This window comes from Lepisosteus platostomus, chromosome 11 (assembly GCF_059453375.1).
Source record: "Lepisosteus platostomus isolate fLepPlt1 chromosome 11, fLepPlt1.hap1, whole genome shotgun sequence".
Lineage (NCBI taxonomy): Eukaryota > Metazoa > Chordata > Actinopteri > Semionotiformes > Lepisosteidae > Lepisosteus > Lepisosteus platostomus.
In genome coordinates, this window is record NC_142621.1 from 47,881,559 (window position 1) to 47,894,857 (window position 13,299).

The 13,299-nt window shown below is 49.2% G+C and overlaps 1 protein-coding gene across 1 annotated transcript; it reads left to right on the forward strand.

Annotated features, from left to right (window-relative positions):
• Window positions 1–5,177: 5,177 nt before the first annotated feature.
• On the forward strand, window positions 5,178–7,524 carry LOC148652895 (myeloid-associated differentiation marker homolog). The gene is made up of 2 exons (XM_088600188.1): window positions 5,178–5,651; window positions 5,838–7,524. The coding sequence occupies exon 2, from the start codon at window positions 6,003–6,005 to the stop codon at window positions 6,855–6,857; it is 855 nt and encodes a 284-aa protein (XP_088456314.1). The 5' UTR covers window positions 5,178–5,651; window positions 5,838–6,002; the 3' UTR covers window positions 6,858–7,524.
• Window positions 7,525–13,299: the final 5,775 nt, after the last annotated feature.

Below are 13,299 nucleotides of genomic sequence, written 5' to 3' on the forward strand. Positions count from 1 at the left end.
CTGTACTGCCAAAGGGAGGAGACAAATCTCATGTTTTATATTCGCCAAGCGCCACCGAGTGTAAACAAAGTTTATAATAATGGTACACAAACTTTAGTGCATTTCCGCCCTGGCATGAGGACCAGTATCCAAGTTCTCCAGTGCTCACTGTGGAAGTGTCACTTGAACTAACTTGCACTAGCACGCGCAATTAGTGGCTAATAACATATTAAACGTGCACGCGATGAACTGGGACAGGCTTCAGACTCAGGAAAGCAAACATTCAGCAACTGACGGTTTTCGTCATGAGCCGGACTGGAGTCTCAACCTATCACTCTGTCTTCGGAATAACCGCGGAGAAATCACTCCCAGGTGCTCCCAGCACCACCCTTTACCAACAGAAAACGAGATTAAAAACGATTTGATGATCTGAATTAGCGAAGCTTGAGCGAATAAAGGACATTATCAGACGTCAACGTGACTTTTTAAACAGATATCTACAGTATATTATAGATATTAGCGAGAAACACGTATTTTAGGAGTTGACTTTTAGAAGAAGAAGTTTTAAAAAAAATTAAAATTGCGAAGTGATTGCATTTTCTCTTGTGCGGGCAGACTGGTCGCTTCATCCAGGTGGATGCTGCACATTGGTGCTGGTGGAGGGGATCCCCATTACCTGTAAAGAGCTTTGAGTGGAGTGTCCAGAAAAGCGCTATATAAGTGTAAGCAATTATTATTATTCATTCTCTCCAGGCCCTTCCTCGGGGGTACAGGCGAGCCGCTGGCCCGTGAGACGCGCTCGGAGCGGGAGGGATCCCGGGCCCTTGTCCGGCTGCTGTTCAGATGTCATTGAATGAATATATATATATAACTACAAAATGCAATAACTAAGACTGATGAGTACACCTCAGTAAGGTCCGCAGTCAAAACGTGTGAGTTCGTCTTTATTTTAAACGTTTCAGCCCTGGCGTTAACCCCTCTTCTGTTCCTAGGAGCAGCACACCCGCGGCGAAGCCAGCCGCCGTTGACAGAGCTGTTAAAACAAACACTTGGACTTCAGAGAAAACGACATAACGCCTAGCAGGTGACAGTCGGGCTAGACACACCTGTCAGGAACTCGTGACTGGAAACGAGTACCTCTGTCCCATGGCCAAATCTCTTATAAACTGGCATTAACGACTCCGTGAGTGATCCTCTGCCGTTGTTTTATTCTTGGGAACGTATTGACCCGTCGGAAGCCGAGGCGCTTCTGACCGCTGTGGAAGTCGGTTCGCGGGTGGGGTCAGGAAACACCCTCCGCCTCCCTTTACCCGTTTCCCCGGCTCGGGCTCTGCCTGGAAACACATACGGACGCTTTCGTTAAAAGGCCTGTCGCTCCGAAAAACATGTAAAAAAAAAAATACAAATAAGTTTATCGGGGTCCTGGAGGGAGAGAGAGATTTGGATGAAGATGTAAGTGGGTCTTTGTTATCCACTGACATTCACCGAAAAGACGGGTGGGGGGAGACGGAGCAGCAGATTGAAAGCAAAAAGCAAAGGTCTTGCTAAAAAGCTACTTGGGGGGATAAGCAACTGAAAGGATCAATTCGCTTGTATCTACTTTACAAGCACAAACGCATTGATTAGCCAGCCAGCTGATGGCCCGGCCGCGGAGACTATAATGGGAACACCTGGTCCTGCCCGTGGCTTGAGAAGGCCGTATCTTTAATCTTCAGCAGCGGCGGGAGCAGACGGCTTGTGCAGCCTGATGCTCCAGCCTCGCCGCTTATTGTGGCAGCGCTTTGAAGTCCTCCCTCCCCTCCTCACTCAACAGAATGTTGTTAAGTTCAAAGCGAAGAACAGAGGCGATTCTGTGCTTTTAAATTATTAGCTCCCTAAGTCCTCTGTAATGATATAGTTTGACTGAAGTGTGCAGTTTATTAACTACATAAAGACGATATTATTAGAGCAGAGAAAGGCAATCGCGAGATTCGCCTTTCAGCTTAGCAGCAGGAGTTTGTGCCTCTTTGATCTCAAACACCGCTAAATGTCTTTGTGAGATAGTGGGAGCTCCTGGAACTAGCACAGAGATCGTGGCCACATCCATTATTAACTTCTTCTCTCCCTCTCTTAGAAATTAAAGCGTTATTCGTCTCTCTTTAAACTGTATTTATTTTTTTAAAAGAGAGACCCGTTCCGTGCGGTTTCTGCTGTGCTAACACCGCCCCTGGCCTTGCGAGAACTCTGCGGGACCGTCAGCCACGGCTGTCGGGGCTCCGGGGTCGAAGGAAGACCCGCGCTGCGGCTGGCTCGGACGGCCCCGGACCCGGTTTCACTGCCTTCGTGAAAACGCGCAACCCAGCGCGCTGCCTCGGCGATCTATCTCAGTTTCTTCCTTGGTCTGAGCTGATCAAAGGGCGCAGATTGAGTGTCAGGGGTTTATTAAACGCGTTATGCCTACTCGAAGCGGTGACATCTTAACGCGCGATGAAAAGCCTGGCCTGTAAAGTTAGTTTCCGTGCTCCCACAGCTGGGAACTTCTAACCGGGCAACCCACTGGCTCCTGCTAAATCCCAGAGCAGGAGGAAGGGGGCAGCAGAGCCTCTTTGTTCTCTGACAGCTTGTTAAGCGGGGTAACAGCTGTCTTCCTCAGTGGGACCCCGTATTGTGAACCTCAACCGAGTTTCGTTTACGTGACAGGTGTCATGTCTCCAACTCCCCTGTCTCCGAGCCAGATCACACGTTTTGCAGGATCACTAGTGTAAGCAAGCGGTCCGTGTCTATATCTCAATATCGGAATCTATTACAACTCCAACACTTGATTCTTACTCTTGGCGCATTTCTTACAGAGAACGGTTCCACGGAGAAAAAAAGTATCTCGTTTATACGAGAAACTTATTGCGGTTATACGAGAAATTTATCCCGTTTATAGTATAAATTATACGAGAACACTTGCGTTTAAACGCAATAGTCCATTTGTGAACAATGTTGTCTACTGTGTCATCCAGGTGGGGCTGCACACTGGTGCTGGTGGAGGGGATCCCCATTACCTGTAAAGCGCTTTGAGTGGAGGGTCCAGAAAAGCGCTATATAAGTGTAAGCAATTAATTAATTACTGTATATTGCACTGTACTGTATATGCAATAATGTTGTCCCGTGAAAAGTAGCGCTGACTTTAACAACAGTAGAATATCGTCACACTCCTGTTTTGGGAAAAACATAACCTAAAGGAGCACGTGTTCTGTCTTTGATATGCATGAGGTACAACACCGTGTCAGTAAGCACTCCCCGGTTACACGCGTATTGTTGTCATCGTTTCTGTGACAAGCAGAAATGACACGGCTTTCCTTCCAAACGTATGCTCTTCTTGATGTGAAGCTGTCTGTCTAGTCTTCGGGAATGTATTCCGTTCAATGTTCAAAGAGTGGGCAAAAACCATGCTGTACAGTACATGTTTCTACAGTTTCACGCGTACTGTGTTTTGTACACAGGAAGTAGAGCACGGTGTCATTGAGCACTACTGGGTGAAACGCGTTTGTCGCTGTTTGACGAGTAGACTTGACACGGCTTTCCAAACGTGTCATTCTTGATGTGAAACTGGAGAAACATGTACTATACATGGATTTTTGCCGACTCTCTAAACGTTGAATGGAACACATTAACACGACTTGACCCTCAGACTTGATATCTACTGTTGGCTTGCTGTTGCTGCTATTGTTGGTCACTCGTTAAATCTTGCCAAAAACAAGCAGAACAAGTCCAGGACGACACACAACCCGTTATACAGGTTGTACACTGTTGGCTTACCGTTTACTGTGACCAGCAATAACAGTTGGTATAAGTCTTAGTATCAGGTCGTCGTGAAAATATCCCGTTCAATGTTTAGAGAGTAGACAAAAACCTATGTACCCGTTTCTGCAGCTTCTCATCGAGAAGAGCGTTGTTAAAGTCCATGCTACTTTGCGCGGGACAATAGCATTGCATATACAGTACAATGCAATATACAGTATTAATATAGTAGGCAACATTGTTCACAAGTTAACTATCTCGTTTAAACACAACACATTTCTGGTATAAACCAAACACTGTCTCGTATAAACGGGGTCATGTTTTTCTCCGTGGCGCTAATAAGCCTCTTTAGAAGGAGCGCCTCACCACGAGCAAATCTTTCGTCTGGAGCTGTCATTTTGTGAAAGCACACTGCTGCTGAAGCTGTGAGGAGGGGACAGCCACGTTTACAATACATTTATCGGAAGGATGACGTCAGGAACAGGGTTAGAACAAACAATGAGTTTTAGAGTCAGGAACAAACAGAAAGCGACCACAGAAACCGTGTGTTTTAGCTGGAGCGCAACAAGAGATCTAAAAGTGTCACTGAAGGGCTGTTAACACACGGGGGCGCCGTTTCCCTGAAGATATGAAAGGTTTTAGTCTAGTGCCACATACACCCATCAGCCGGAACTCATATTCATATCACTTCTGACGAAGGCTAAGTTTAAAAAAAAAAACACCATAGTCTATTTTTTCCACTTGTAATCAATTTATGTGATCCATTGCGGCTTCCCCAGTGTAGCTCATCTGACTTTGCTAGAGAAGTTTACCTGTCAGATTCCTGATCTCAGTGAAGATGTTTATTGCAGTGTTCACCATAATCTCTTCAGTAATTGTAGCAGATGTATGTATTATTTTAACTTAATGAAGGCACTAGAAATTATAAGCACCTACTGCCACTACAGGTCGTTAAAATTCACACACTGGGTGCTAGTTAGTTAATTAGATGACCTTTCAAGGGTTTAGAGAGAGCTCATTCTCATGTGGGTGTGAGGACTGGGAAGTTTCGGTAAAGAAAGGGCTTACTGGAGTCAGTGGAATGTGGGTTACTAGCAGGAGTACACAGTTCACAGCTGGCAGCCCACTGGAGCTCAGCAGGTGTGAGCCTGGTCAGTACCTGGATGGGAGACCTCCTGGGAGGAAACTAAGGTTGCTGCTGGAAGAGGTGTTAGTGGGCCCAGTAGGGGGCGCTCACCCTGCGGCTCATGTGGGTCCTAATGCCCCAGTACAGTGACGGGGACACAACACTGTAAAAATGGCGCCGTCCTTCAGATGAGACATAAAACCGAGTGTGGTCATTAACAATTCCAGGGTATTTCTTGAAAAGAGTAGGGGTGTTACCCCAGCATTGGCCCCATCTCTGAACTGGCTCCATCACTCTGCTCTCCTCCCCACTGAGAGCTGGTGTGTGGGGAGCGGACTGGCGCATCATCCAGGTGGGGGTGGAGGGGATCCCCATTACCTGTAAAGCACTTTGAGTGGAGTGTCCAGAAAAGCGCTATATAAGTGAAAGGATGATGATGATGATTATTAAAGCTCTGCAGTAAAGTATCCTTCACGTCTATCTGTGCTCAGATCCGCTAACTGCCTAGTTTAAGAGTGAGCCTATCGCATACCGCTTGGTAGAACTGATGAAGGATCTGATAGCTGATGTCTTGCTCAAATAAGTGCTGTTCATTAGTTTAAAATGGTACTGAAAAGCATTCTCTCTTTTTTCAGAAAGACACACGTGACCCTTACATGAAGCCCCGCTGTTGTTTTTGCAGCAGGCTGGGTTTCACAGCTCGCACGCACCAGGAAAATATGATCAGGCCTCTGAGCAGATCTGCAGCAGGGCGGCGTTTTCATTTCCTTTTGTCGCGGTAAGCGGCGGCTTCCTTCACCTACACATGGCTGAACCTGTGCCTGTGTTCATCAGCTTCCTGAGCAGGAAATGCTTTTTTTTCTCTCCTGCCCCGAATATCTGAAAGATAAATATAGACGGGGGTGGGACCCTCGAGCTTCATACTTCACACGACTGCACTTGACGCTGGTTTCTATTTTGACAGACGTGAAGGAGAGGAGACCAGCGTTCCGCACCTGTCCGATGGCTTGTCCCTTCCACGAGCAGGACCCCCGGCACTGACCCGCTGCTCTGGGCTCTGATGGCCGCTGGGCTCGGCGGGTGTCCGTGCTGAAGGCCCCAGCGGCCGCGGGAGGCCCCCCCCGGGGTGATGCCGGTGATCCTGGGGGAGGTCAGCGTGCTGACCACCCCTCTCTCCCTGGTCAGGCTCTTGGCCATCACATTCAGCTGCGCGGTGTTCAGCCTGGTGGCGGCGGACGACCCTGGCGGCTCCCCCTTCAAGATCTTCTGCATGTTCACCTGGTGCTTCTTCTTCACCATGACCGTGCTCATCCTGCTGGTGGAGTTCATCCAGTTCCAGAGCCTCGTGCCGCTGTCCTGGAAGAACCTGCCCATCACCGTGGCCACCCTGGCCGCCCTGATGACCCTGACGGCCTCCATCGGCTTCCCCTGGCTCGTGCTGCCCCCGGCGGTCAGCGGCAGGATGGTCGCGGCCACCGTCTTCTCCTGCCTGACCTTCCTGGCCTACATCACGGAGGCCTACCTGCTCAAGGTGGGGAGCTCGGAGCAGCGGGGCTACATGGCCAGCGCGCCCGGCCTCCTCAAGGTCTTCCAGGTGTTCGGGGGCTGCGTGATCTTCGTGGCCGTCGTGGACCACGACAGGCGGGCGGCTTATTTCTGGTGGTGCCTGGCGGTGTACTGCTGCTGCTTCCTCATGTCCCTGGGCACCATCCTGGTCATGCTGGGGGACTGCGCCGGGCGCTGCCCCCTGCCCTTCAGCCGCGTCCTGGCCGCCTTCAGCTCCCTCAGCGTCCTGCTGTACGTCACGGCCACCGTCTTCTGGGTCACCGCCGTGCTGGGCCCCGGCCCCCAGAACCAGAACCCGAACCCGAGCCCGAGCCAGCCCCGGCCCGGCCTCATCATGAGCACCGTCATGACCTGCCTCAACCTGCTGGCGTACACGGTGGACCTGGCCTTCTCCATCAAGCTGTGCGCCAGGGCCTGACGGGACAGGCCGCCCCGCTCTGCAGCCGAGCCGCTCGCCGCCGGGCTCCTGTCGCCCTTTTGTCCGCAGTCCTGGGACATAAACGCACCGCCGCTGGGGACTGAGGTGTGAACTGTATGCCTGGCCTGCAGCAAGGACCTGTGGAAGCAGGTAATCTGTTCAGGAGACATACATGTAGATACATATTAACAGCAGTCTGCAGCTCCGGACTACACCTGTGACTGTTTGAACGCTCCGGTGTGCTAGGCTTCAATAAGAAATATTTTGCTAGGTTCTTTATCATTCTAATTAAAATACAGTACTGTAAATAGATTTTATTTAGAACTATAAACCCATCTTCCCTGAGACTGATATATGCATAAACCGCTCGGTTGCTTTGCTGGTAAAGCACTCGGATCTGACGGATTATGTCCTCGGCCGTGGAGAACGAGGGCGATTTTTTTAGGATGGGTCTGCTGGAGGTGCTGTGGGCTGCGAGAGAACAAACAGACGTTTTGTACAGAGAACAATATGAGGGCTCACTTTTTCTCGCACCTGCAGTGTTTGTGGATTTGAGGGTGAGAAGATGTGCAGGTGACGAGGGCCCGTTTTGGTGTCTCGCGGGCTACGGGGGACCGTTCGTGGCTTCTGTGCAGTGAAACCTATCAATAAACCTTTTAAACGAGTAGTATCGGTTCTGTATTTTTCCTGTCTGTTTTTTTTTCTCTCCGTTTTAACAAATAACCCACAAGCCATGAAAAAGCGCGGCACGGCGCCTCAAGAGCCCGCTTTGTCCTCGTGTCGTTTGGGCTGGCTCGGGTCGCCCCGGCCTGTCACACCCTCCCGCGGGGATTGCAGTCACGCAGCGCTCGTTCGTGTGCGTGGCTGGGGGGGCGGATGCGGGAGGGGCACCTCGTCTTGGAAGGACGTAGGACACTCTGCGTGCCTGAGGTCAGTCCGCCCAGGCGTGAGGGGAGCTGGCCCGCTGGCCTTCGCGCAGGCGAGCTGGCGGTAAGAGGCAGAGGAGGGGGTGTCCGCCGTCTGTCTTCTGCCTTGTGCCTCTCGCCAGTCCGCCCGGAGAGCGCACGTTTCCAGCGCGGAGGAGGCTCTCGGAGCGCGCCTGCCTGCACCCCTCCAAACCGCCGCTCAAAACAGAACAATAGCGAAAACCATTTCCTGCCCCAGGAAGTACGAGCAACGGTTTTTTTTTTCCCCGCACCCTCTTTTATTTTCAATTAAAACTGCACATTATGCAAGAGCCCACACACTTGCGAGTGCCGCACAGGAACTGGCCCGCAGCCGCAGACAGCGTGCGCAGCCCGTGTAGGTGCAAAGGGAGAAACACAGAATGAAAGAAAAAAATCCCGTTCTATAAAAGGTACCCTGCCGGAGTTCGCGTTGCATTGGCCTGCCTGTGCACCTCAAAAAAGACGCCGAGATCCTAGCTCGCCTTCCTACTGAGTCAGTCGTGTGTGCGGGGGGGGTTTCCAAGTATTGTTATGATCATTGTAAATGTTAAAAAGAACACTGTAGGAATGGAAAAAAGAACTACCGCTGTTTTGTTACTTTATTCGTAGAACACGAACGTCAGTCCGAACCATTCTGAAACCATTTAAAGCCAGAAAAAGGCTGAAACATCTGAGGAAGCTGTAGATTGCCGGTCTAAAGAACCTCATCCCTGGGATTTTAATATCTGGGTCACACAGGTGTGAACAAAACTCCTTTAAGAGTGTCGACAGGAAGCGCTCATCGGTGCCTGGAGCTGTGGAAGTATCCTGGAGTCTCAGACCTCCGGGACTCAACGTTGGCTTGGGTCAACGCAAGACTTTCTTTTACAGATGTCGTGGCTGGGTTTTGTAAAGTCGTGAAACAATGGCCATCGTATCGATGTGATACAAACCAGGCAGGATGTTTCAGTTATGTATCGCAAAAACCACTCGGGTGTTTGCTAACAGCAAGATCGTATCAGAGAGGTGGAAGCCGAGGGGACCTGAGTCACAGGGGGCTTAGACTGATCAATATCACAGATGAGCCGCGGGGGTAACCGCCCACTGTCAACTTTTAAAATAAGTAACAAGTGTTGTCATGCAGTAAAAACGAATTAATTTGCCTTTAAAATTAGATCCCTGCAAGATTTGACTTCTGTCGGACAGACGGACTGCAGGGTCGTACTGAACCTGGCTCCAGCTCCAGGCTGTGTTTTGGGCGATTTCTTTAACATCATCTTTAAGGCTTGGCCTGATACGATCTGTAGTCACAATCGAGCTCCCTGCTCCGAGCTCACCGGCTGCAGCTCGGGGAGAAATCTGCATCCTCTCCGTGTGACCCGTTCTCCCTCCTGCCTGGTGTGAAGCTGCTGCCGTCTTTCACACGTTTGCAGCCAAACACCAGGCAGGCGACACTGAATTACAGGCAAGTGCAAGGCGCACCACGCAGTCCACGCACACGGGAAATGCTCGGCACGTCGTTGTCAGCCTGCAGGCACTGTGGAGAAGCAACGAAAAAGCAACAGAATATTGAAGTGTGGTTAAAAGTCCAAAATTCAGCAGCCAGAATCCTGACCAGATCTAGTGCAAGTGTTCACATTACTCCTATCCTGGAGTCCTTGCACTGGCTTCCGGTCAAATTCCGCGTAGACTTTAAAATCCTCATGCTCACCTACAAGGCTTTACATGGCTTGGCACCTCAATACCTGTCTGAACTTTTATCGCCCTACTCCCCACCTCGCAACCTCCGCTCTTCAAATTCTGCCCTCCTTACTGTCCCCCAAGCCCGTCTACATTGTATGGGCGACAGGGCCTTCTCCTGCTATGCCCCCAAGCTCTGGAACTCCTTGCCCAAGGATATTAGAGAGTCACCTTCTCTAAACTCCTTCAAATCCAGACTCAAAACCCTCCTTTTCAGAAAAGCCTTTACTTAACTGGTTCCATTCTTCACCCCTCTGCTCTTCTTAATACCATCTTCCACGGTCTCCTCTATTGTTATTGTATTGTACTGTATTGTTGTAATTATAATTGTGTCCTGTCTTGTGAAATTTTCTTATTTATTGTTGTAGTCTTCTTATTTATTGTTATTTTCATCCTGTAAAGCGCTTTGAGAAGCCACCTTTAAAGGCGCTATATAAAATAAAGTTTATTATTATTATTATTATTATTATAAAAGTGTCGAATTTAAAATAAAGGGGTGTCGAGTTACAATTGTACAATGCACTAGTGAATCCTGGTCTGAAACACGGTGCACAATTTTGGTAACATAGAAATCCAGTATAATACTGCTCTGGACTCAGTTCAGAGATCAACCTGATACAACAAAATAACGTTCGCAGGCTTGATGGAATTTCCTGCACTCAAAGCACAAACTAGATTATTTTTATTCTTGAACGGTTCTGACCGCAAGCGGACCTGATTCAGGAATTCAATATGATCAAATATCCTCATGTCACCTGTGAACTTTCTTCTGTTATTTCTAAACAATAAATATAATGTCATCACAGTGGATTCCTACATTGTTCTTTACATATAAATGAATTTTGCAACTTATCTTCTGAAAAAACTGCAGACTCATGCATTATCATTTTTACTACAATGTCTACTACTAACAGTTAACCAAAAAAATACAATTTTCCATTTGGTGGTTAAAAATGTCAAGAATGTGGCTGTGTATTGTGTGTGCGTGAGAGGCCTTCTGCCGAGCTAGTTCTTTAAGAATTATTTCACGAACAGGAGCATCTTGTTAGTAAACTATTCAATTCAATTCAAGGTGCTTTATTAGCATGACCGATGGGTACAATCAGTGTTGCCAGTGTAGAAGTGTAGAATCAGTGTAGAAACTAACTGACCACTAGATGGCACTCGTTTCTTTCACAAAACAGGTTCCCGGTGACCCGCTCTGCAAGGACGGCTGCAGATCTCAAGAAGTTTGGGCTGCAGCTCCCGCGGGACAGTCTTAGCTTGTGATGTTTCTTATTTGTGTCAGTGGATTAGAGTCCCGATTGGAATGTTTACGTTACGTATCTCCAGGTGCTCCAGTGTCATGCCACATTGGCTGTCCAGGGTGCTGTCCTGTCTTGTGTCCTGTCCAGGGTGCTGTCCTGTCTTGTGTCCTGTGATTGGTGTCCTGTCCAGGGTGCTGTCCTGTCTTGTGTCCTGTGATGGACTGGTGTCTTGTCCAGGGTGCTGTCCTGCCTTGTGTCCTGTGATGGACTGGTGTCCCGTCCAGGGTGCTGCCCTGTCTTGTGTCCTGTGACGGACTGGTGTCCTGTCCAGGATGCTGTCCTTGTCTTGTGTCCTGTGATTGGTGTCCTGTCCAGGGTGCTGCCCTGTCTTGTGTCCTGTGATTGGTGTCCTGTCCAGGGTGCTGTCCTGGCTTGCGTCCTGTGATGGACTGGTGTCCTGTCCAGGGTGCTGTCCTGGCTTGTGTCCTGTGATGGACTGGTGTCCTGTCCAGGGTGCTGTCCTGTCTTGTGTCCTGTGATGGACTGGTGTCTTGTCCAGGGTGCTGTCCTGTCTTGTGTCCTTTGATGGACTGGTGTCCTGTCCAGGGTGCTGTCCTGCCTTGGTCCATATATTGCTGGGGTGGCCTCCAGATATCCAGGACTCTTACCAGGAACAAGCAGATTTCTGAGAAAGATGAATGGGTGATTTGTTCCCTGCATTCTTTATTTCTTAGGTAATGTTGAGCAAGATCAGGGTTCACACAAAGGACTGCATACTCTGTATACACCTATTATACAGTGAAAAGGTGTTTGTTATCTTTTCAGAGATTTTTTCTAAGAAAGGGAACTTTCTTTTTTTCCACTCCAGGATCTTATTACATTTGGAAGCAAAAAGGTTTGGTCGTCTTTGTATATTTGCACTTAGACTGAAAATGGGCACAAAAGAAAAAAAGAAAGAAGTGAATATAAAACTGAGAACAAACGAAATGTCTTTACACAAAGGACTGTGGGAGTGTCGTACAAGCGTCCCAGCCATGTTGTCAAAGCAAATACTTCAAATTGCACGGTTTCTTTCAATTAAAGGCTGGAGATGATCTTTTGGATCAATGATCTCCTAAAACCCAAACGAGCTAGATGAACTGAGTGAACCCCTCTTATCAGTGACCCTTGTAATGTTGTAGAAACAGACTCCATCTCATGTGTAAGGTGAGACTGAGAAACCAGGTGTCTCTCTTTTGGCTGCGGTCAGGTTCGTAGCAGGGAGAGAATCTGAATACAGTTGCACTGCTCGTTTGAGTGAGGCTCCCCAGCGTGCAGGTGGTGGGATGAGTTGTCCAGCACGTGCTGCAGGCCTGCAGGGGTTATGGAGCAGAGTCTGCAGGGGGTCAAGGCAGGGCTGTGGTCAGGAGCTGCGCTCAGTGACCTGCACTGCTGGCCGTGCCTCAGGGGTAAGTTTATACACTGCCTTCAAAGGTGGCTTCTCAAAGTGCTTTACAGTAAAAAAAAAAAAAAAAGCCCACAGTGAGAGGAGACAGTGTAATTACACACTTACAATTAGGGTTTGGAATACAGCAGGAAGCCAGCAGCCATATCACCCTGCAGCTCTCAACCGGCAGCCCGCTGAAGTTAAGCAGGGCTGAGCCTGGTCAGTACCTGGATGGGAGACCTCCTGGGAAAGTGGAGGTTTCCCACCCTGTGGTCTGTGTGGGTCCTAATGCCCCGGTATAGTGGCGGGGACACTATACTGTAGTGGGCGCTGTCTTTCGGATGAGACGTTAAACTGAGGTCCTGTCTCTCAGTGGTCATTAAAGATCCCCGGGCATCTCTAGATAAGAGTAGGGAGTTATTCTGGTGTCCAGGACAAATTCCCCCCCTCGGCCTTTACCCTGGCCTCCAAACTGTCCCCATGTGTGATTGGCTTGCACCTGCCCTGCGATGGACTGGTGTCCTGTCCAGGGCGTACCCTGCCCTGCGATGGACTGGTGTCCTGTCCAGGGCGTACCCTGCCCTGCGATGGACTGGCTCAAGCTTCCTGCCACACCGTATGGTATAAAGCGGTTTGGTAAATGACATGACATGACAGTACAGCAGACGTAGAACCAGTTAAATAAAAGCCTTTCTGAAGAAGAAGGTTATGAGATTGGGAGCAAAAAAACAGAGTTTTGTGGCATAGGGCCCTGTCACTAGAGAGCATAGACCAGAATTAGACAAACGAAGGTTGCAAGATAGGAGTAGGAAGATAGCATGCAGACAGGTATTGAGGTGCCAAGCCATGCAGAGCCTAATAGGAGAGCATGAGGATTTTGAAGTCACCACAAAACCTGACAGGACGCCAGTGCAGGGACTCCAGGACAGGAGTAATGTGATCACTTGCACTAGACCTGGTCAGGATTCTGGCTGTCAGATTCTGGACAAACTGGTCCAATCAGTGTGGATTTAGACACTCCAGTGAATAGGGTATAGCAACAGCAGGGCCTCGAGGAACTGCTCTCAGTGAACTCTCTTTGGATAAAAACATCACCCAGATAA

Excerpts from the sequence above, each read along its gene's own strand:
- LOC148652895 (XM_088600188.1), top strand. The coding sequence starts at position 6,003 with ATGCCGGTGATCCTGGGGGAGGTCAGCGTGCTGACCACCCCTCTCTCC.